Source organism: Lissotriton vulgaris, chromosome 10 (assembly GCF_964263255.1).
Source record: "Lissotriton vulgaris chromosome 10, aLisVul1.2, whole genome shotgun sequence".
Classification (NCBI taxonomy): Eukaryota; Metazoa; Chordata; class Amphibia; order Caudata; family Salamandridae; genus Lissotriton; species Lissotriton vulgaris.
In genome coordinates, this window is record NC_141698.1 from 201,940,416 (window position 1) to 201,963,955 (window position 23,540).

General features: G+C 46.0%; 1 protein-coding gene across 2 annotated transcripts in view; it reads left to right on the top strand.

Annotated features, from left to right (window-relative positions):
• The window catches only part of PLCD1 (phospholipase C delta 1), a 300,096-nt gene that overhangs the window by 240,248 nt on the left and 36,308 nt on the right, over nt 1–23,540 (top strand). For both annotated transcript variants that reach the window (XM_086940887.1, XM_086940886.1), the window contains exons 7-8: nt 610–754; nt 2,392–2,541. In XM_086940887.1, the coding sequence (XP_086797013.1) occupies nt 610–754; nt 2,392–2,541 (295 nt within the window). The remainder of the gene's footprint in view (nt 1–609; nt 755–2,391; nt 2,542–23,540) is intronic.

Genomic DNA, 23,540 nt, shown 5'->3' on the forward strand with positions numbered 1-23,540 from the left:
GTATTCATAAGTTACATAATATATAAAAAGAATGAAAGTGATTTTCATATATTAGCATGATCTATTCTGTTGACTTTTTTCTGGACTATTTTTGTATGGTTATATACGACTTGTTATGCTTTTGTTATTACTGTGGTTGTTTTTCCTTGTGGATACTTTTATTCATGTATTTCCCCCTTTAACTTAATATCACCGACAGCCAATTTGTTGTAGCTTCTGTTAGGGCAGTTTGTTGTGTATAATCAGAGTGAAACAAGGAGAGGCCTACTAGTGAACCCAGATGAAGTGATATCACACTGGGAACTGCCTTAGCAAAAATGGCAGTGCATTGGAACAAAAAGTACTTTGTGGAGGAGAGTAATCCAAATAAACAAAATAATAAATAACATTAAAAAAAACAGAGGCATCAAAAATCTTTCCATTTTAGCTCAACAATGGAGAAGAAGAAACAAAAACCACAAACATATGAAAATGTATATTAAACAGATTTTTTTTTAATGAGTGTATGCAATATATTCAATTTTTAATGCGTATGTGAATTCTCACACATAATTAAGATTGTAATACTGCACCAGTAAAGAAGAATAACACATTCTTTGTTGTTTCCAGAGCCCTGTCTAAAGGCTGCCGCTGTGTGGAGCTCGACTGTTGGAATGGGCCTAATTCAGAACCGGTGATTTACCACGGGTACACGCTTACCTCCAAGATCCTCTTTAGCGATGTCATGCATGCTATCAAGAAGTATGCTTTCAAAGTAAGACAACCAACCACTCTTAGTACATCCTAATAATCTGTCAAAAAACTTTTCCCATGATTTGATTACTGTTCTCAATTAGAAGTGGGTCCCATTCACTCAGAGTGCTGAAGATGGACCCGCCTTACGGGGATATAGTTTTGGAAATGTTCTAAGTGCAACAGAGCTGTTATCTGCACAGGCCTTTTAAACCTGCTGCAATTTTTTTCCACCAAAGCGACTGCAGCCTTGAAGGCAAGACTTCTTCACGGGAAATAACCTCTTAAGCGCTGCGCCTATACCAGCGGCCGACGGCACCACTACCTCGGGAGTGCTGCCGTTGGACGTTCCAACTGCACCTGCGCAATGGAACGTTCAGCACTGGAGCTGGACGTTCCAAAGCAGCTAAGGTGATAAAGGCCACCAGCCAAATTTGCCATTTCTAAATTCCGATGGGGCGCAACAGCTGAGGAATGAGGGGCATGGTGGTCCCTCTGCCATTGACCCATACTCTGCAGCTTGGTCCCCACTGGTTGACCACATTTATGGGATAAACTCGTTTGAAGATTAGCCAGTTAGATCCGCCTTCTTTCACAGGAAATACTCAGGGCTGTTGAAGGCCTTTTAACTTTCTTTTCCTACCTCCTCCATCACACCCACTGAGTCCAGGAGTGACACAATCAGTACCAGGTAAACCAAAAGATCGGTCAATAATATCAGCTGCTACGCTTGGTCACTCCAAATTAATGTCCATAGTGATCAGGATGAGTCCATTTGAACATACTGCTTTCTGTCATACAGACGTGATGTAGACAATTTCATATTGGATTTTATCAGGACTGGAAAAAGCAGAAAGACACACATTTCAATGATGACTTGTTGGATATATTTTTTGAAAAAGCTGCATATGGTATAAGTTAGGTGGTTGCTGACAATTTCTTCAGCTTTGGGTCAAGTAGGAAAGTTTCCTTGTGATGTGGTAACTTAATAATATTAAAACCATAGTATATCATTGACTTCATTGCCCAATGGTCTAATTCCTGTAAGCACTAAATATGGTTAAATCAGTAATTTCTTGTAATCAAACCTTTCAGTTTAAAACAATGAATACAAATTAATCCAAAATACTATATGAAAGGCAAAACATACATATTTTAATAATTCTTTGAAATATGTAGCAGATTCAACTTTGCCCCCCGACCCAAAAAAAGAGTGCTTTGAGGTGAATTAGAGCACAAACAAGAACAAAATACTCAAAAGTTCCTAAATCTAAGTCATAATATTAAGTCTGAACGTTGGATATTTTTGTTTAGGTTGTGGGAAACTGTCAATTAATGATACGTCCTGGTTTTGTACCCAAAATTTAAAAAAAAGTGGTGAGTATGTGAGGGGGGATGAGTGTGAGAGTGACTGGGGAAGGTGGGGAGGAAAAAATGGAGTAGGTGACTGCATGGGGCAGAAAGTGCATGTGGTGACAGAAGACAAAGTTTATGATGGTTAAAAAAACTGTTTGATTGGCTGCAAGAGACAATGAGAATAAGAGAACTGGCGGATAAAAGGAGAAATGCTACTGGAAAGAACATGAAGTCAGTGGATTGTTAAAATAAGACCAGCGTCATGTGCCATTGACCGCTGATGTGTATTGCTTTCGTTCCCAGGCGTCTCCTTACCCAGTTATAATTTCCCTGGAGAACCACTGCACCGTGGACCAACAGATCGTGATTGCCAAACACATGAAGACCATCTTGGGAGACCTTCTGCTTACCGTGCCACTCAACAGTAACCTAGATGATTTCCCATCACCCGAGGTACGTCAGCTGCTGATTCGGTCGATAATCTGCTTGCATGGATGGATAAACTTGTTGCACAAGTGAAACAACACAATTGCAGAGTTATGGCATACAAATTTGAACGAATGTAAGAGAATGATCATACCAGCTGCTAATGCCGTGGTCTGGCGTAAGGTCGTCACCACTCTCCAATCACTGGTAAATCGAGGCCCTGTCCCTGGTTAACTTACAACTTACTAGTGTTGGTGTTTTTTTTGTGTGGCCTAACTTTTCTCATTGGTGTATTTGGAGCAAGGAAGGTCTGTGTGTGACCCATGGTATCTTTTTGGGGTTGATGAGTGGGGTGGATGGTTGGTTGGTTGGATGAGTGGTGGGTTATCTAGGTATGATCCCGGCCTCTACCCTCAGAGGACTGATAAATTATGCTGATAAAAATGATGCCACATAATGTGCGTAAAATATGTGGCAACCTACCGAGCTTGACGTAGAGAAGTTGCTCAAGACCACAACGTCAGTCCAAATATGTAATCTATATATGTTCATATTTAAAAAGGAAACTTGATTTCTGTGGAATATTCTCGCTCTTGAAAAGCCTTTGGGATAGATGTCTAAAAGTCTAGCCGTGGGAAGATCTGTTTCATTCTGTCTGACATTCAAGAGGAGCTTATCATAGGGGAAACATGACTCGCCCTCATCAGGGAAACATGATCTGTTCTTGGAAGTTGCCAGCCTGAAAGGATTAAGCTGAAGGTGCCACGCCTGCAGAGCAGAAAAAGCATGAAAAGCAGGTTATTGAGGCAGGTGTCGGAAACTGGAAATAACCCTACATTCAGAATGTACATATTTATTACATTTTGGCAATGTTTGTGTTTTTATGCTGAAAGTGCTACGCACCCATAGTAATTTCAGGTTATGCACTTTACAAATGGTTATTAGTGCTAGAAATCACTAGGGCTTTGCTCTAGCTTGGGGGGAAAAGCATACCTGCTAACTCACGTGGTGCCACAGTGTTTCACACAATATTAGCTCCTGTTGCACAAACTCCCGATAATGAGCTTATACATGGTGAAAGCAAAGTGAACTGGAAACCCATGTATAGAGTAGGTTTCCAGCTCATGTGTGGAGGCTTTTCTCACCTGATGCCTATGTGGAGATTTTACAGCCTGCCCAGTGCATCAGCACAGCCTCAGAAGCTCTTTAGGTCGAGCCTGGGCAGTGCATATGCTACTCTGCGAGTCATGCTGCATTTGAGTATGTACTTACAGCCCCGCCCACTCTCCGCACATATTTGTCATTGGCTTGTGTCATTGTCCTTCATAAATGCTGGCTTCTGATTCGTTATTAGGCTTGTTAGTCCCTCCTTAGTACTGCCTTGTCTTCATTTGTAACCCCCCATGAGGACTGGCTCTTTTACCTTGGTTGTTACTTAGTATGTCTTCTTTAGTCTGCAAGCACCAGCATGAGTTTCTCTTACTGCAGAGGGTCACTCGTGCCCAGTTGTGACCATCGGCTTGTTTATATAACTCATAGCAAACGTGGAGCTCTTCAGGGGCCATGAGAGACAGAAGGGGGCAACTCAGCGATACCTTCAAGCATTTGCAATGCAATAAGGTCTCGCATTATTGAGAGTTTAAGCTAGTGGCATTGTATATGACAATGCCTTTTATTTATGTTTTAAAAACCAAAACATAAATAAAAGGCTTTGTCATTTACAATGCCAATAGCTTAAACTCGCATAAATGCGAGACCTTATTGCATTGCAGGTGCTTGTTTCTTTCAGGGCTTGGGGGATGAGAGGGTTTTAATGCATTGCCTGGAGAAGAGCCCCGCCCCCTAAACTCTCTCCATGGTCCCGCCCCTTCCAGTACCCCTAGATCAGGGTTCTTCAAACTGTGGGGCGCGCCCCCCTGGGGGGGGCGCGGCATCATCCCAGGGGGGGTGCGTGCTCCACTCCGATCTTCCCTTTGTGCAGCGCGATGTAGAGACTCTCTGTGAGGGCGGGCGATTTCCGTCAGAGTGGGGCTGCAGGGGCCTAAGAGCTGAACAAAGCTCATTAGCATGCGAATGGTCTCTTAAAGAGGTGTGAAGTGCTCGGGTGCGGCTGCCTGGCTGAGTGTGTGGGTGTGCCCAGAAGCTGTGTCAGCCCGGGCACACACAGGCATGGTGAGATGAAGAGGGAGAGGGAGGGAGGAAGGAGACAGAGACAGACAGACAGACAGAGGGAGAGCAAGGGAGGGAGACAGGCAGACAGAGGGGGAGCGAGGGAGGGAGACAGAGGCTGACAGAGCGAGAGCGAGGGAGGCAGCGCAAGGGAGAGCGAGGGAGACTGAGGCAGACAGGGGAGCGAGGGAGAGTGAGGGAGGGAGACATGCAGACAGAAGGAGAGCGAGGGAGGCAGAGTGAGGGAGAGCGAGGGAGAGTGAGGGAGGGAGACATGCAGACAGAGGGAGAGCGAGGGAGGGAGACAGGCAGACAGAGGGAGAGCGAGGGAGGGAGACAGGCAGACAGAGGGAGAGCGAGGGAGGCAGAGTGAGGGAGAGCGAGGGAGAGTGAGGGAGGGAGACATGCAGACAGAGGGAGAGCGAGGGAGGGAGACAGGCAGACAGAGGGAGAGCGAGGGAGGGAGACAGGCAGACAGAGGGTGAGCGAGGGAGGCAGAGTGAGGGAGAGCGAGGGAGACAGTGAGGGAGAGCGAGGGAGACAGAGGGAGAGCGAGGGAGACAGAGGGAGAGCGAGGGAGACAGAGGGAGAGTGAGGGAGACAGAAGGAGAGCGAGGGAGGGAGACAGGCAGACAGAGGGAGAGCGAGGGAGGCAGAGTGAGGGAGAGCGAGGGAGAGCGAGGGAGACAGAGTGAGAGAGAGCGAGGGAGACAGAGGGAGAGCGAGGGAGACAGAGGGAGAGCGAGGGAGACAGAGGGAGAGCGAGGGAGACAGAAGGAGAGCGAGGGAGGGAGACAGGCAGACAGAGGGAGAGCGAGGGAGGCAGAGTGAGGGAGAGCAAGGGAGAGCGAGGGAGACAGAGTGAGAGAGAGCGAGGGAGACAGAGGGAGAGGGAGGGAGACACAGGGAGAGCGAGGGAGACAGAGGGAGAGCGAGGGAGGCATAGCGAGGGAGACATAAGGAGAGCGAGGGAGACAGAGGCAGCTAGAGGGAGAGCGAGGGATGTCGGTGGAGCCGGCCACCAGACGTCCGTTATGTTGCCATTTGGGTGAATAGATGTATGGGTGGAGTGGTGGATGTATGGGTGGAATGGTGGATGTGTGGGTGACATGGTGGATGTATGGGTGAGGGGATGGATGGATAGGTGAAGGGGTGGATGGATGGTGGGAGAGAGGATGGATGCATGAGTGGAGGGATGGATGGGAGTGGATGGATGTGTGTATGGTTGGAAGGGTAGATGGATGGGTGGAGGGATGGATGGATCAGTGAAATGGTGGATGGATCAGTGAAATGGTGGATGGATCGATGGGGGGGTGGATGGTGGACGAGTCGGTGGGTGGATGGATGAGAGAGGTGATGGATGGATGTATTGATGTATTGATGGGTGAAGGGGTGAATGGATGGATGGATGAGTGAAGGGGTGGATGTGGGGATGGATGGATGGGTGATTGAGGAGGGTGGATGGACGGGGGGATGGATGGAGGAGTGAAGGGGTGGGTGAGAGGTCAATGGATGGATTCATGAGTGGATGAGTGGGCGGATGGGTGAAGGGTGGATGGAGGGATGGGTGGCTGGGTGAGGGGGGAATGGAGAGAGAGGGGGAGGATGGATGGATGGATGGATGAGTGAGGACATGGATGAATGATTGGCAGAGTGGATGGGCAGGTGTGTGCATAGATGGGTGAGGAGAGGAGCATGCTATGCTATGCTATGCTATGCTATGCTATAGTGATTTATATAGCGCACGGCTGCCTCAGCAAAGGGGCGTCCCGGCGCTGCGGAAGGACAGAGTACAGTGAGGTGGAGACGCTAAGGAGGGAACTATTGTTGAAAGAGGTGTGTTTTGATAGCCTTTCTGAAGACTAGGAGATCCTGAATCCCGCGGATAGCTTCAGGGAGACTATTCCATAGCTTGGCCGCTAGGAAACTGAAAGAGCGGCCGCCCACTCTAGCCAGTCTGGTGCGGGGGACGATCGCAAGATGCTGCCCCTCTGACCGGAGTGATCTCCTAGGGATGTACTCTGACAGAAGTGGGCGAAGCATTGGGGGGGAAGAGGTTTTAAGAATTTTGAAAGCGAAGCACAATGCTTTGAACTGGACCCTTTTGCCCACCGGGAGCCAGTGCAGTTTCTTCAAGGTTCCCGATGTAGAGGAATGGCGCGGGAGACCAACCAGAGCCCTGGCGGCCGCATTCTGAACTCTTTGCAATCTAGTGATTTCAGCTAGGTTAGCTCCCAATAAAAGGGAGCTCGCATAGTCCAGTCTGGAGAGAATGGTCGCCTGGATGATAAGTTGACGAGTGCGGAGATGCATGGAGATGGATGGGTCAGAGAGTGCATGTATGAGTGGGGGGAGGGTGGAGAGCGGGAGGGATGGATGGGTGGGTGGATGGATGAGTGGGGGGTTGAGTGGGTGGACGGATGAGTGATTGGGTGGATGGATGAGTGGGTGAGGGGATGGCTGGATGGGTGAGTGGGTGGGTGGTTGGATGGATGAGTGAGTGAGTGGATGGGTGGAAAAGTGGATGGATGAATGGAGGAGTGGATGGATGGATGAATGGAGGAGTGGATGGATGAATGAATGGAGGAGTGGATGGATGAGTGGGAGGATAGCTTGGGTGAAGGGGTGAGTGGTTGGATGGATGGGTGGAAGAGTGGATGGATTGGTGAGGGGATGGATTGGGTGAAGGGATGGATGGATGATGGATGGATGGGTGAGGGGGTGGATGGAGGGATGGATGGGTGAGATGATGGATGGAGGGATGGATGGTGGATGGGTTTGCAAGTGGTTGAAGGGGTTTGGATGTGGATGGGGCACAGATGGAGGGAAGGAATGAATGGTGGGGGAGTTGGTGGATGACAAGGTGTACATGATGGATGGGGAGGGTTGTGATGACTTCCTTTGCCTTGGAGGATTGTGTTTTGAGCTGTGTGGTACGCCTCTGTTGTTTCGCCACACCCACTCACAGGCCTGCAGTTAGCTAGGCACTCTTGTTGTGTTGAGCATTGTTTGCCGGATATGGCCCATGGTGTGCGCGTTTCAGTCGATCATGTGGTGTGCCGGATTCCCGAGGTTTCGGTCGGGTGGTGGGGTGGCCCAACATCTGGGGGAATTCAGCTGGGGGGGCTCAACCTGGAAAAGTTTGAATACCTCTGCCCTAGATAGATGGTGTGGTAGTGAATGGCTGAAAGACCTGACCCCTCTGGAGCCTCCCTCCCACACTACTAAGTACTTAAACCTTGCTCACAGGATGAAAGATGAAAATTTTTAGAAATTGGCAGGTTTGATAAAAGATTTTATTGATTAAACCGAAGAAAAATGGTAGTTCGCTGATATTTGAGTTTCATCATGAGGAGAACTATATAGAACTACAGGCAAACGACAAAGCCCAGTGTTTTTGCAAACTTGCCCAGAGCGATGGTGGCACCACATAAAGAGACACGTTGTATACAGCTTAAAACTCCATTTTGCATGTTTTTAATTTTAAAAATGCTTAGCCATCCTCCTTTGTAACATTTCTTCCCAGTTTATTGCAAGGCATGTTTTGCTATCAAACATTTTAAAAAGTGTGGATACCTCTTCACTGGAAGACAGTGTTGTCTTAAGGCTTTTGGGGGCCCGGGGCAAGATGTTTTTTGGAGCTCCTTATTCGTAACAACTTTGTATTCATTACCCCGTTTGTGCTATTTGTGGGCTTCATGCTGCAAAGCTTTCAGAATTGGTTTCAAACTCAGTTGAAATATGTCTTTCCAAAGACCCCAAATATCCTTAAGATGACAAGGCAAAGAGAGAAAGAGGTACTGGGTTGGCAGAGAGAAGAATAGAGGCTCAGATATAGAAATAGAAAGAGGGAAGCTCGAGAGAGATGAAGTTTGCTTTCCCAAGGGCCCCTTGGAATGTGTGAGCCTCTGGGCATTTACCCACTTTGCCCATGCCTAAAACATCTCTGTTGAAAAACCTCGAACTTCGATAACTAACAAGCAATTCTATCATCCTCTCTAATTCACCATATTGTCTATTCTGAATCTATATTGACTTTTTTAACTCTGCACTCTTACTAATTCTAGAGCCTATTCTGAGATGTATGGGGTTCCACCTCACTGCTCGTATTCAATATGTTAGCCATTGGTAAAGCATAATAGCCAAACAATGACACCCAAGAACCTCCCCGTTAAGCCTATTTCAGTAGGTGTAATGAAGACTGTTCGACAATTTACCAAACTTTTGAATCTATAGCTAATATAACCCCAAATGTGCTTTTGTCCTTACTGCTCCAACATAGGGTACTTCCATTAACCAATTAATTTTACTACCCTAGGGGCCAGATGTACGACCAGTCACTTTAGCGAGTCGCAAATTGCGACTCACAATTTGCGACTCGCTAAAGTGAATGTACAACAGGGACTCATACACTGTTTGCGATTCCCAATGGGGTCCCAAATTGCATACCTCATCAATCTTCATGAGGCAAGCTCAATTTGCGACCCCATTGGGAATGGCTAGCACTTCCAAGGATGGTGGACTGCTGGGGTCAGTAGACCACCATGTCTGTGACTGCTTTTTCAATAAAGCAGTTTTTTTTTAAATGCTGCCCGTCTTCCTTTGAGGAAAACGGGATGCATTTAAAAAAGAAAATGAAACTTTTCAGTTTCATTTTCTAAGGGCAGACAGAGGTCCCTGGGACCACTGCCTGCTCTTAAACAATATTTTCGCAAACACTCACAAAGGGGAATGGGTCTCCTGGGGGACCCCTTCCCGGTAAACTGCGAGTGTTTTGCGACCACAAATGCAGTCACAAAAACAATGGTACATGCCATTTGGACTCACTATTAGGAAGGGACACCCTTGGCACGCCCCTTACTAATAGCGAGTCGAAATCGCTATTTTGCAAGACAGTCACTCGCATAATAGAGTTTGTACATACCACCACCGTTTTTTGCGGTTGCAAACGGGTTGAAATCCCTTTTGCGACTGGAAAAAAACGGTTGCACATCTGGCCCTAGGTGTGGTGTAGCATAGCATATTTGCTATTATGTAACATGTAACATCTTTTTTTATTCAGTTGGTTCGAATATTCAAATTAACTTGAAGATGGTGTTTCTCAATTATTTATCTAATATTTCCCAACCTTTCCCCTGTTCCTGTTGTGTTATTGCTCTCACTGTTTGCCTCTCCTATCCCATTTTGGCCCTCATTCTGAGATTCATTGGAATTACTTCATCAGTGGGCGCCTTCCAGCACAATTTTCATCAGGTGGAAATTGTGCAGTCAATAATTTTGCAGGCAAACGCTGCACATTCTAAGTTTGCGCCTTTCTGAAAGCGAGGAAATAAGCAGTATTACCACAATATCTCAGTTTTTGAGGTCTGTAAATGGAAATGGAGCAGTACTTGCACACAGGTAAATACCACACCCAGCGGTATACATAGTAAATTGTACGAACTCGGTTTTTGGATGTAGTTAATTAAAAAAATGTCTAGCCATGTACCTCTAAATAAAGTGAAGGCAGAAGATCACAGCACGATCGAAACAAGTGCAGGCATGGTGGGCTTTTTGCATAAAGGAGCGAGATATATTACCCAGTGGTGGTCGCAACTTGGTAGTTATAGTTAGGATCATGTTGCAATAGAAAAAGCTTTATTTGTGAAGCCAATAACTTTGGCACCATTTGACAAATCTCCACAAAACTTTACAAATAAGTAATTTTTTTTTACTAGTTTGCGCATGAAATGTTTTGGGAGGATCCGTATAGTGGGGGCCAAGGAAAAAGGGGGGAGGTCCCGGTACGTTTCCCCCATTCATTTTTGCATAGGAACTTTAGACAAGCTACAGGTCAAACTGCGTGAATTGATTTACACCAAATATAGCAGAAAGCTAGATCTTGGTCCAGAAAGAGCACTTTTTGTGATTTGGTGTAAATCTGTTCAGTAGTTTTTGAGCAATAAGGCTCAAAAACATTGTGTTTTTCACCCCGCAGAGGATCCCTGGAGCCGACAAATCTCCTGGTGAGATCTGATTGATTGCCACCGCATCAACAATGATGTGGCGGCAGTGATCTTAGGACTTGGGACTTAGTCCAGAGTCCTAACAAAAACATTAAAAAAGACATAGGGGAGAAGGATAGGTCACAGGGGGACAAAAAGGCTTCTTTTTTAAAATAATTTTGCTGCACATTTACAAAAGATTCGCAAATCCACTGTAAAGTGGAAAAAATAAACTGTACATTAATAAATTACCCCCCCCCCCCCCAAGGTGGCCCCGGGCCGGCTCATTGGCAAATGAGGGCGAGAGGGGTGCATAGCCCCCACCACCTGGGGCCTCATAAACAATTGAGGGAACGGGGGCGCCCCCCACCCCCTCCATGTGCCTCTGAAAGAGATCCCGGGACCCTATCCCCTGGAGTTGCAGTAAAAAAATTAGGTGGTGCACCCCCCTCCTATAGCCTAATCAGGTCTCGGAGACCCCATTCCATGGGGCCAAAATGAATAATAAAAGAGGAAGGGGCCCCTCTCCGTAAGTCTTTAAAAGCAACTGTGTTCCGGGGAACGCCCCAGGGAAACCTATGTTTATCCCACCTGGCGGGAGCATTTTTAAATCGCCCGCCAGACGGAAGCGAACATGCCTTCCCTGCCTGCAGCAATGTAGACAGGGAAGGCATATCTGCCTCCACCGGCAGTAGATTTAAACATTATCCCAGGGGCTAGGAGCAAGCATCTGTTCGGTTTCCCTGTCTGCACTCCTGAGAGCAGGGAGACAGAGCAGATATTGCTCCCGCCTGGAGGCAGCATGTAAAAAGTAGTTGCTCCTTCCAGGTGGGAGTAATGCTGGCTTCCACAGCATGTGGAGAGCCAGCTGGGGCCCTAGGGCTCTCAACGAGCCCACAACGTGCGGTTCGCCGGTGCACCTCACTTCTACATGCCACTGACGAAGAGAGCATGGAGCTCTTGAAACTCGTTTGGCGATTGATGACTAGAGGCAACCTTCAATCAATCAATCAAAGCATTTATATAGCGCACTACTTACCCAGAGGGTCTCAAGGCACTAGGGGAGTGGGGTCCGCTACTGCTCGAACAGCCAGGTCTTGAGTTGCTTCCTGAAGGCGAGGTGGTCCTGGGTCAGGCGGAGGTGGGTCGGGAGGGAGTTCCATATCTTGGCGGCGAGGTAAGAGAAGGACCGTCCCCCTGTGGTGGCTCTTCGGATGCGGGGGACGGCGGCGAGGGCGTGGCCGGTCGATCGAAGCTGGCGTTTGGGAGCGTAGAAGTTGAGGCGGCTGTTGAGGTATCCTGGGCCTTGGTTGTGTAGGGCTTTGTGTGCGTGGGTGAGGAGACGGAAGGTGATTCTCTTGTTGACCGGAAGCCAGTGCAGATCTCTCAGGTGTCCGGAGATGCGGCTGCGATGGGGGATGTCCAGGATGAGTCGTGCTGAGGCGTTCTGGATCCGCTGGAGTCTCTTCTGGAGTTTGGCGGTGGTTCCGGCATAGAGGGAGTTGCCGTAGTCCAGACGGCTGGTGACGAGGGCCTGGGTGACCGTCTTCCTGGTCTCGGTGTGGATCCATCGGAAGATCTTACGTAGCATGCGCAGGATGTTGAAGCACGACGAAGAGACGGCGTTGACTTGATGCAATGTAACTGCCAGCATGCTGCCATTAAAGATGTGAACAATTTATTTCTGTGGCAGTCTTCACTTGGAGGTTCCCTGCGTGGTTGGATATATTGCGGCCGGTTCCCAGTCGCGAAGACCGTTCACCATCACCATGTGGGTCCAGGCTGGCTCCAAGCGGGGGCCAACCGACGGAAGAAATAGGGGTCTTCAACATAAGCGGGATGTTGCTGGCTCGTGTCACGTTGGCAACAACAAAGCAAGGCAGCGAACTGCACCTTTGATGACCTCAACCCACTTGGGATTTGTATATAGAACACTCAGTGAATGTGAAGCGCCCCCACTGGGGAATTGAGAATCAGAACTACATCACCCAGGATGCCGCGAGTCGGCCACGCCCTCATAGGCAGGTGATGACAAAAGACTGTTTAAAACGCTGGCGCTTTCACCTCACTTCTACATGCCACTGACGAAGAGAGCATGGAGCTCTTGAAACGCGTTTGGCGATTGATGACTAGAGGCAACCTTGATGCAATGTAACTGCCAGCATGCTGCCATTAAAGATGTGAACAATTTATTTCTGTGGCAGTCATCACTTGGAGGTTCCCCGCGTGGTTGGACATATATATATATATATATATATATATATATATATATATATATATATATATATATATATATATATATATATATATATATATATATATACTGAACAAACAAAGGCTAAAGTAGCATAACTGTAATTATGTCCTTGACAACATTAAAGTTTTGAACCCAAAAACCCACAGAAATTCACCAGCTATATTTGACAAAGCTAACTATAACTTGTGCCCCTGCCATGCGCTGCTTATGACCTCACATATTACATCACCATGATATTTACTATGCCATCATTTATGACCTCACTTATGACATCATCCAGTGAGTGTGCTAAGTTTATATTGTAGGTTACATAGTGTGGGTAACTACCATATTACTTTTCTACCTACTTTTGTATTGCCCATGTCCAGCTAATGTGTTTAAGTGTTTACAAAACCCATATGCTTCTAATGTATCATAGGTGTGTAGAGGTATTGAACACGTTATAAATCTTTGTATTGAAGAGCGACACTGTGTAGATGACAGATGACCACTTGTGTCCAGTATGTTCCACACAATGTTTTCTGGTTCTGCAGAAAAAGTTTCCAGCAGGGCAGATATTCTGCGTAGTAGATACTAAGTATTGTAAGCAGCCTAGAGTTATTAGACAGAATTGTTAGCTTTAAAAGATGGGCTATCTGTAAAGTTTTCACCACAGTATGAAGGCTGCAGGTTATATGGTTTTTAGCACCTTCAGACCTTGGTTATTGTAAGAGAATAGTGGGTTTTTTGACAAGTGTTCTATAGACTGTACACTGTTCTAAATGGATAGTTGTTTAATGCTCTGTGATGTTTTTCTCATGAGAGCTTCACTGTCTGCAAACAGTGCAGTATAGAGTAAACTCTCTCTAAAGAATAAACACTGTTTACAGTACCCACTTTCCTACTCATATCAACTTCATTTCTTTCTCAATGTAGGTTTGGTGACTATGAGGGGTTGATACAATGAACTGTCCGTAGTCGGGCAGTAGTTATGTAACAGTACTTGAGCATCTGGAGGACCTTTGCTTTCTCTGAACAGCTGTGCACAATGAGGGTTTCCCATGAATCTGTAGTTGATTTTTAATGTGAACTAGGCTACCCGTGAAATGTATGGTATAGGATCAGTCTTGCACATAGCACATGCTTGCTGTACCAAGGGAGCTGCATCTGTGATGGCATTAACACCATCAACTCTTATGATTTTCCCCCCTGCGCTGAAAATCCGTAAAACCCATTGTTCATGACGAGCTCAGCTCGTCATGAGTGTATGGAGGTGTACCTCATGACGAGCTGAGCTCGTCATCAGCGTCAAAGGGGTTAATGCTGCTTCATATTATTCTGAGCTATGTTGTACTTGCTTTCAGGTCTCTAATGTCATACTAGGTTATAGAGAAATGTGTAAAAAAAAAGAAAAATAAGCTTTTATAATGTCATCAGTGATGTCATAAAAGATGTCAGAGAACATGTTATGAGTGATGTAATATGTGAGGTCACAAGCAGTGCATGCTGGGGGGATGAGTTATAATTAGCTCTGCTAACTATAACTGGTGAATTTCTCTGTTTTTTTTTTAGTTCAAAACAGTAATATTGTCTCTGAGATTTTCACCTAACTATAACGCTACTTTAATCTTTGGTATTTTTCAGTGACTTTTAAAAACGTTTTTTTTAAAAACAAAACAGATCTTTTTATCACACCTAAGTATAATGTTACTTTAACCTTTTTTAGGTCTCGCCTGGCGTTAGCAGCACGGATGCGCTGCCCTCGCCATGCGAGGGCTTCTTGAAATCAATACGATTCCAGAAGCTCGCTTTCTGTCCTGCCCGTGTTTTCCATTGGTGCACATCATTTTACGTCACCAATTATGCAAAACCGGGTGTTATGATTGTCCAGGAGGGTTTTTAGTCCCTCCTGGTTACCACCCTGTCCACTTTTGGCCCCGCCCACCGGGATAGAATCTTTTACTTGCAGCAGGAGAGTGTCTCTGAATTAGCCGCTAAGCACTTTTTTCTTTTTTTACTAAGCTACTCTCACTGCAGGCACAATGTGCTTTTCTTTCAAATTTTAAATACGCTCCGTTCACCCCTTCCCTCCCCCGCTGTACGAACGCCTGCAAGGCAGGCGCTGTCTTAATTAAAAACAATACGGTCTCATAATTTACATACTTAAATAGCAGCTTTTCAGGGGTACTACGAGCTATACAAATGCAATTATTTTTAGGATTGTCTGCTAACTTCGCTTGAGATGGAGTGCTGATGGGAACTCCCCTCAAGTTCATAGACTTGGGTTGATAGTCAACGGACTGCGTTAGCCACTATATATACACCCTGTACCCCTTTAAAAAGCAATTTCTACGAACATGCTGACGTAAGCCACTGACCGTTGGCACCCACAGAGCAGCTCAATCTCAGCAACGCCACCAACTGAGTCTCACCATCAAGGTTACCTCCTACACCCAGAAGTAAATGACCTGGGTGTGCCCTAAAGTTTGACTGAGAGCTTTAATGGTGGCTGAATTCACATCTGTTGCACTCCGCCTCTCCTTACACTCCAGCATGACCGTAAAACAAGCATTTGCAGCATTGCTCAGTTGTTGATCAGTGGATAAAGATGCTTTGAAGGGAAATAAGCATTACTTAGAAAATATATCCTAAGCCAAGATGATGATTTAAATAACTATGAGAAGGTCGTTGGGATGCGTGCATCATGACGTACTATACAAGGAGTCCACCCGATAATTCTCAAATCCTAACAGTTCCTTAATGGCTGTGGTGCATGTGCATAAAAAAAAAAGCCGGGTGTGTAGCTTTTTTGTGGCTGTAGCAGAGGCTGGTGATGGTCGTGTGTTTCTGAATTAGCTATTGTCACTGGGCACGATGGCCGAGTACTCCCCGAATATGGATTTTGCTTCGGGCAGCAGATTCAAAAAGGTCAACGCCGAGTTACAATCTAGACTGGCTGCTGAGCAGCAGAAGGCGTAATTCACGGCACAGCTGCCAGCGAGGGGGTTCTAGTGGGTAGGTGTGTGTGCCCTAGAGCGGGGCTGCCAATGTTACAGGTAAAGTGCTGGCTCCAACTGCCAGTAATTTGTAGTTATGGACCAGAGTGTGAGTTCTGTTTTGAGGGACAGGATAATGTGGCGGACAACGGGTTAAACAACCTCCTTTCATAGAAAAGCAATACTGGCCATTATTTACATTTTTGATATTCTGGAACATCCAAGCTGGTAGGCGAATATAATTTGTGTAAGATTGCCAGGGTTCTTTGTAGCATGGCACTTATCACTGTTTGTTCTAATAATGATTGCTAAACTATTTAGACTCTTTCGCATATTTTGTAACCAATATCTTTGCATAATTGCTGTTTTAGCTCGAGAGGAGAGGGGAGAGGATGTGGTCCGTCGGCTAGACTGCCAACGTTAGTGCTGGAAACCAAGGTTTGAGCCTTGGGGTCGCATACACATTCTGTGGTTTTGGGCAAATCTCTTAATCTCCCTGTGCCTATCAAAAAAAATGAATGTGTCCTTGTGTAACGTAACCGGTGCTCATGCAAAGCGCTCCAATATCTTCGGGTTGAGTTTGCACTATATAAATTTGCAAAAGAAAAAGAGCTTGGCAAACCACTGAAAGCTTGAGACAGGCTTGAGCCACATGCCCCAAAAAACAAGCATTAGAAATACAATAGGTCTCGCCTTTCTTTAAGTTAAAGCCATTCGCTTTGCTACACAATACCATTAGCAAAGCAAATGGCTTTCACTTACTCAAAAGCGAGACCTATTGCATTTTGAATGCTTATTGTATTTTCAGCCAATTTCTAGTTTTTTTAAAATGTAAAGTAATATTACCATACGTAAAGCCAATCTACACACCATGCTTTCAGCCGTGCACAGCGGAAGGTTGTCCACAGAGCCTGGCACTTGGCCAATCCACCCAGAGACAGACAACCCCCACTCTGCGTGCACGGTCTTTTGTCGCCCGCAGCATGGTGTTGGCCACAGCGACTGGAGTGGACTGGGTAGGGGTGTCTTATCCCCCAAGGCCAAAACATATATATTAAGAGGAGGGGGCATGCAGCACCCCTCTATGCCCCTTATTTGGCCCTGCAGACCCCATCTTGCAGGGCCAAATACAATTGAACAGTGGAGGAGGGCGTGCTGCCCCCCTCTGAGTTTTAATAGGCTCTAAAGTCCACATCCCTGAGAACAAATGTGAGGGGGGCCATGTGACCCCATCCCAAGCATTTTTGGGACCCAGGGCCCCATCCCCCAGGGACACAATATAAGGGAGGGGCTTCCAGCCCCCTTTCTCGAGCCTTATTAGGCCCCAGTGATCCCAACTCCGGGGCCAAACCAATAAAAAGGGGAGGGGGACCATGTGTCTTCCTGAGCCTATTTAGGCCATGGGGATCCCATCCTCCAGGGCTATATTTAATTTAAAGGGGAGGGTCCGGGCGCCACCCCCTTCCTAAGCCTCGTTAGGCCCAAGGGACTACATCCCCCAGGGCTGTATTTATTTTAAAGGGGAGGGAGGCTGCATGACCCCCGCCCCCCCTCCCCAAGCTTCTAGGCCGTGGCTCCCCGGGACACAGCAAATGAGCTTTCCCCCGGGAGAATGGTTCCCTGCAACCTCCTCATCCATTTTTTGATATTTTTCAGATTTTGCTGACAGCCAATCAGAGTGCTCACTCCTGCAGGAGTGAGACTTCCTAGGGAAGGCAAGCTCCCTGGGCCAATGGGAATGCTCCATTTTTTAATTGGCGCTTCTGCGAGACTCTCGAGAGCCTCTCACGGACCTAACCGTCCAGATATATAAATATTTTTAAACCTTAATTCCTCAAAAAACACTAAACTGGTTTACACAAAATAACAAAAAGCACACTCTGTGGACCAAGATCTAGCTTCCTGCCAAATTTGGTGTAAATCCGTTCAGCGGTTTTTGTGGTAGCGCTTCTTAAAGAAGTCTATGGAAAATGCATGGGGATTTTGCGTTTTAAGGCCCCCCTTTTTTCTCTGCCTCCGCTTGATGGATCACCCCGAAAATTCCATGCACAAACGAATCAAAAAGTAGCACCTTTTTGGAATGTTTTGCTGAGATTCGTCAAATGGGGCTAGAGTTATTAGCAACACAAAAAAATGCATTTCCTGTGGAAACGCTGACCTGACTAGAACTACTCAGTGGCAACCGCCACTGGGTAATATAAATATATATATATTCCCTGGAAAAAAAGCAACAAAGTTTAAAGACACATTAGAATTTGGTAAAAATGTCAGTTAAAACATACTGTTCAAGGTAACAAAACCACTCAAATTCACCATTTATAGCTCTCTCAAGTAACTATAACTCGTACCCTAAAGTTATTATAACTTATAGTTTAGTCACTTAAATCATGTACTGCTTAAGACCTGTGGGGTGCTAGGATTCTGAATGGACTAAGTGTTTAAGGTTTCCTAGAGTGTAGGTGTGTTTTACAACAGAAGTGTTTCTCTATTGAGTAAATATTATTTTCAGGATTCAGCAGTGTGCCGCATATTAATAAAATGCAGGTGGGGGATGTGAGGGTTTTCCCATCGATACAAATACAATGAAAACTATATATCATAGGGTGTTTAAGGCTCAGGGGTGTATGGTTTGTGTATGGTTGATTATAAATGGGATGCTAGGGGGTTGAACTGGCCAGGTGTGCAGGGTTTCTTAAGGGTTAGGGTTGTGTTTGAAATAGATGTCATAGGTTTCTAGGGTGTAGGCATATGTTTGCGTATTCGTTGAAAAGGTTTTTTAGGGTTCAGGGGGTATTCCTCTTATTTCTATAAAGGGGGGGGGGGGGTTGTGGTGGTTTACCCTCCCAATAAAAATACAATAGCAGCTATATAAATATTTAGGGTGTTTTTAGGATTTAGGGGTAGAATTAAGGGGTTTTTAGCTACACCGAAATATTTTGTAAGTAAAAAAAAAGTTTGACAAAGTTAAGGACTTAAAGATCTAATTATTAAAAAATAATAGAACGAAATAATGATACCCTAAGTGATGGTACGTCACATGTTAGTCCGGAAATAAGGAAGTTAGTAAGGACATTGTTGTGGATACATGGTATCTGAATTTTCATTGGTAGAAGCGAATCCGTGCGTAATGAACGTTTTCTGTTGATAGTTCGGGCAATTAGCTGATCTCACGTGTTCAAGCGCCAGGATACCCGTAGGTTCACAGTGCGCTCTATAAATGCTGATTACAATTGCTTCATTTGGGCGAGACCATCTTGGTCTAAGACTCACTCTCTTCCATGTAAACAAATACGGCACGATTTGTCGCTCCGAGGAAAAGGTTACATTCTTTCCTGCTAATGTTTTCACGGTTGCCAAGTTCACAAACCAGTAGGAAACGCAGTCCGGGGCGGAATCTTTTCAGTGAGGACTCCTCTTTTTTTCTAGGAAAACAACGGCCCCTGGGATTTGTTTTCCATTGTCCCGCTTAGGCTGCAGCGCCATCTGCTGTTAAAAACTTGAAACTGTCTTTCTAGATGTGTGCAGCGATCAAAGTGGAGTTCTGTCTGCTGGAGGTTATTGTTTAATGAAACTATGCATCTATTTCTGTTCCTAAAAATAAGAAGACATGTTTTCATGGGGATAGTTTTGCAGTTCTATTGGACCATATACAATTCTCAACCACGCCTACATCAAACACCTTCCCAATTAATGACTGTGCAAGGTTCCTTTTCCATGCCACTTTTGACAAATATGGGCATCTCTTTGGGAGGGGAGAGTGGGGTTGTTATAAATGCATGGTGAAGAAAGCATCACCTTGTTACCCATAAAGGCTGTACAAAGCCGATATCTGCACACGACTGATTGCACGCTGCTCCGTCAGTACACGGACTACCCACAACAAACCACACTTTGATAACAGCCATAAAATGGCAAAGCCCAGGATTTCATACGGTAACTTGCAAAACACATGTATGCAGAGGTGACCAAGAATTTAAATCGGGTCACTAAATAAAATTATTATCTGGGATGTTTTTACTTGAGCGTGTATTTTTATGTACCCCTTAGTTGGACACCACTAGACCATTAGAATTATACGGTGCTGGGTCCATGCATCATATGCCCGCAGTCCACTCATGTGATGTGCGCTAACCCCAGTTTCAAGGCACTCCAGCCGCCACGTGGCTCGTTTTCTCAAAAAGACAAATTAAGGCAATATGGACAACATACGGTCTAAAACAGAGGTCTTCGAACTTTTGAAGGTTGAGCCCCCCCAGCTGAATTTTTTTAAATGTCGGGCCCCCCCACCACCTGACAGAAATTTCTGGAATCTGGTACACTACATAATCGACCGCCACCCGCATATCCCGGGCCATATCTTTCAAAAAATGTCCAAAACAATGTGTTTCCTCCTTCTCCATGAATTCCCTCACTACCACTCACCAACAATGCACCTCATCTCGCTCATCTCGCTATATCACCTTTCCCGTTCGTGTGGGGGAAGCTTGCACTGCTAACCAATGCTCCATGGTGTACATATATTTGGGGAGAGCTTGTAATGTTCGCTCAGTGTGAAGGAAGCTTAACCTGCTGCAGTCTGTTTCATATCTGCGCTGCATACATGAAGGATACTAGTACTGCTGTTGCCACACCCCTGGAATCCCAACTCCTTTCATATGGGGGAAGCTTGCACTGCTGCCCCTATGTTCCACGATGTATATGTATTTGAGGAGAGTTTGTACTGTTCTCTGAGTGTGAAGGAAGTTTGTCCTGCCGCAAGCTGTATCCTAACTGTACTGCATGCAAGAGGAATAAATGTACTGTTGTCGCAACACTAAGGAATCCCTTCTCTGTTTGTGTGGGGGAAGCTTGCAGTGCTGATGCATGTACTTTGCCTTTTCTCAGTTCATGAGGCTATAGTGCACGGCTCCCTTTCTGTTCTTGCTCTGTACTTGTGAGCATGTTTACACTGCTCCTGTCCCTGTGTGTGAGGAAAGCCGGTCACCGTTTCCAGTATAAGGAAAGCAGTGCTGCTGTATCTGGTGTGGGTCTGTGCAGCAAGCTTCCACTGCTGGAGACTGTCAAACCAGTGTACCGTGTGAATGAAGGACGCTAGTCCTGCTGCCAGCGGTGCCACTCATGATTCACATCTGTGTGTGAGCAGAGCCCGTGCCGTTGCTCCTTAAACTGAACTTGCTGGAACCACTAATGCATGCAGTGGTTTGTGCAAAATCCACAGATTTAACTGAGCACAAAATGTGGTTTAATTGTAGATTTCCCTTGCTGAAGGCCCCTAAACCTGCCATTTAACAGAGACACCTTTTCCATGTGTTGAGTTGTGTTTGCGCCTCACCGAGTCCGCCTCCCGTGGGGTTCAGGCACCAGATGTGAGACAAAGACAGGTGCAGTGTGAGTGCTTTCACTTTGGTATCTCCTCACTATCCCTTGAGAGGCCCCCTCACCTCTCTCCTCTCTCCATACATATAGATGCTGCTGTGAAATATACTCCTGTTGTTGAAATCCCTGAATAACGTGTTAATCACAGCTCAGAATCACGGCAGGGCCAACTCAGCCTATTATCCTTTTCAACAAAGGTAGCACTGTAGAACTTGAGATGTACACATCTGTAATTTAAGGTGCCTAGAAGGCTCAGTGCCGCGTCAGCGTGCTGTAGTCCTCTGGTACATGCCTGCCTTGTGCAACAGTAATAGGGGAAACAGAGCAGTGGGGTCATGTGTGCGGTAACATGTGACGTGTATGTTACTGCCTGTACATATCTGACTCATTCAAATCCGGGTGAGAATCCGAGGTGCGGGTGTGTCATGTGGCGCGCGGGGAAGAACGCTTACCTATGTGTGTGGGCTTCCCTCTGACATGGAAAATAATTCTGGGCCGCGGATAGTGCAGTGTTCAGGGTGTACTGCGCATGCGCACTGTCCTTCCTGAGGGACTGATCCTGTTGGCATTACCCCTTTTGTTTGCTCGTTACTGTTCTGCTCCTGTTACGGGGCAATGTGTATCGACAGTTGTATTTCTTTGGTGTGTTTGCTCTTGTGTGCTGTTTTATACGTCTAAGTGTCCAGGGTAGTATTTTGCGCACTGTGTGTATCTCCTAGAGTTGGGAGCATAAGGTGGGCAGGGAGCTAAGAACTTCCAAGAATCCAGAGTTTCCGAGGGTGGCTGAGAGAAGTGTTTCCAGATGCCCAAGGCTTCGAGGGTTAAAGGGTGTCCTTCACTGCTGAGGTTATGTGAAGGTTGAGCATGTCTGAGATATAAGTTTGCTGTGATCCGTGCTGTGTCGTTATCCATACATAGCCTTTCAGCTGTAGGAATTAACTTGGTTTGCTCGGTTGAAATTGCAACAGCCCTTCCCCGACCCCGTGTGTCAGCCCGGGTTCAAAACAAGCAAAGGCAAAAGTCTGGAGTGCAGTTGACTCCCGAGTACAACGTTAAAAAAAAACTGCTACAGTGAAAAATACAAAAATACGTTTTCTATATACAATGCATTTATGAGTTAAATAATTCAATGTGTGCTAATTAAGTGTACTATTGAGAAGTAAAATGGCCACTCATGTATTACAATGCAAGCACTCCATACAAGGTGAATGATACAACAAACTGCCAGTTTCATCAGGTGAGAGAGTAATAGTCTTCTGGACAGAGCCACAGCCCACATTATGTATATTGTAAAGAATTATTAACAATAGATCTCATAGATAGCTACGCTGTCAAGCAAGACATATAAAGAATTTCGTGAGTAGAGTAAAAATCCTTATTGCTCTTTGCAAGTATAGGGCTTACTGAGGCATTTCCAGCGAGAAGCCGATGCACCTTTTTAATATGCTCGCTGACTGCTAGTCTTCTGATAGGATGAGAAGTCTGGAAGTGCTGGCCCATTTGTTGTACCCAGTGATTGTAAATCTGGAGTCAAAGGTAGGAAAGGCCCATTTAATCAGCTGGTGTGCGCCAACATATTCAAGCCAGTAAGTAGCCTTTTACCCAAACCTGTGTTATTGTGTTGACCAAGCAGATGGTCCTGCGGTTTATATACGCTGCTGTGCATACAGGTTGTTTTTTGCAGTTTGCATTCTCCCAGGATGTCCTACTTCTACAAACAGGCTTCTGAGGTCTGCAAAACATAACCCTTTAGCACATGTGATGCTGGGGCGAGGAGTGGTCTACCTGATAGGGCTCCAGCTAAGCATTCCATTTCCAGGCCCCCAGGCCGATACCACCTCTGTCATTACCCATAGTCCGACACAATGACTGCAGGCCAAAACCACACTGTTACTAAACTTGAAGATCTCGGACGCTACTGCAGCCAAAACTCACTGGTGCTGCTATAGACATCAATGCAAACAAGAAACCAGGGCACCCTGCCGCCTAACTGGGTAGTAAAAGACAGCCATAATTGGGGTATCACTGCACCTGCTGCACCAATGATGGCTGTGTCATTGCTGGTACCCCACGAATGTCCCCTAGCACTGAAAGTAGGACAATAGCCCATTGCCTTCCCTTATGAAAATTCAGAGTCCGAGATTCCGAGCTGACAACCCTGTGTGTCAGTCCGGGCTGAGACAGTTTCCCCGCACAGCTGCACTAGAGTATTTCACAGGTCATTAAAAGACCATTTACATGTTAATGAGGCTTTGATGGTTTTCA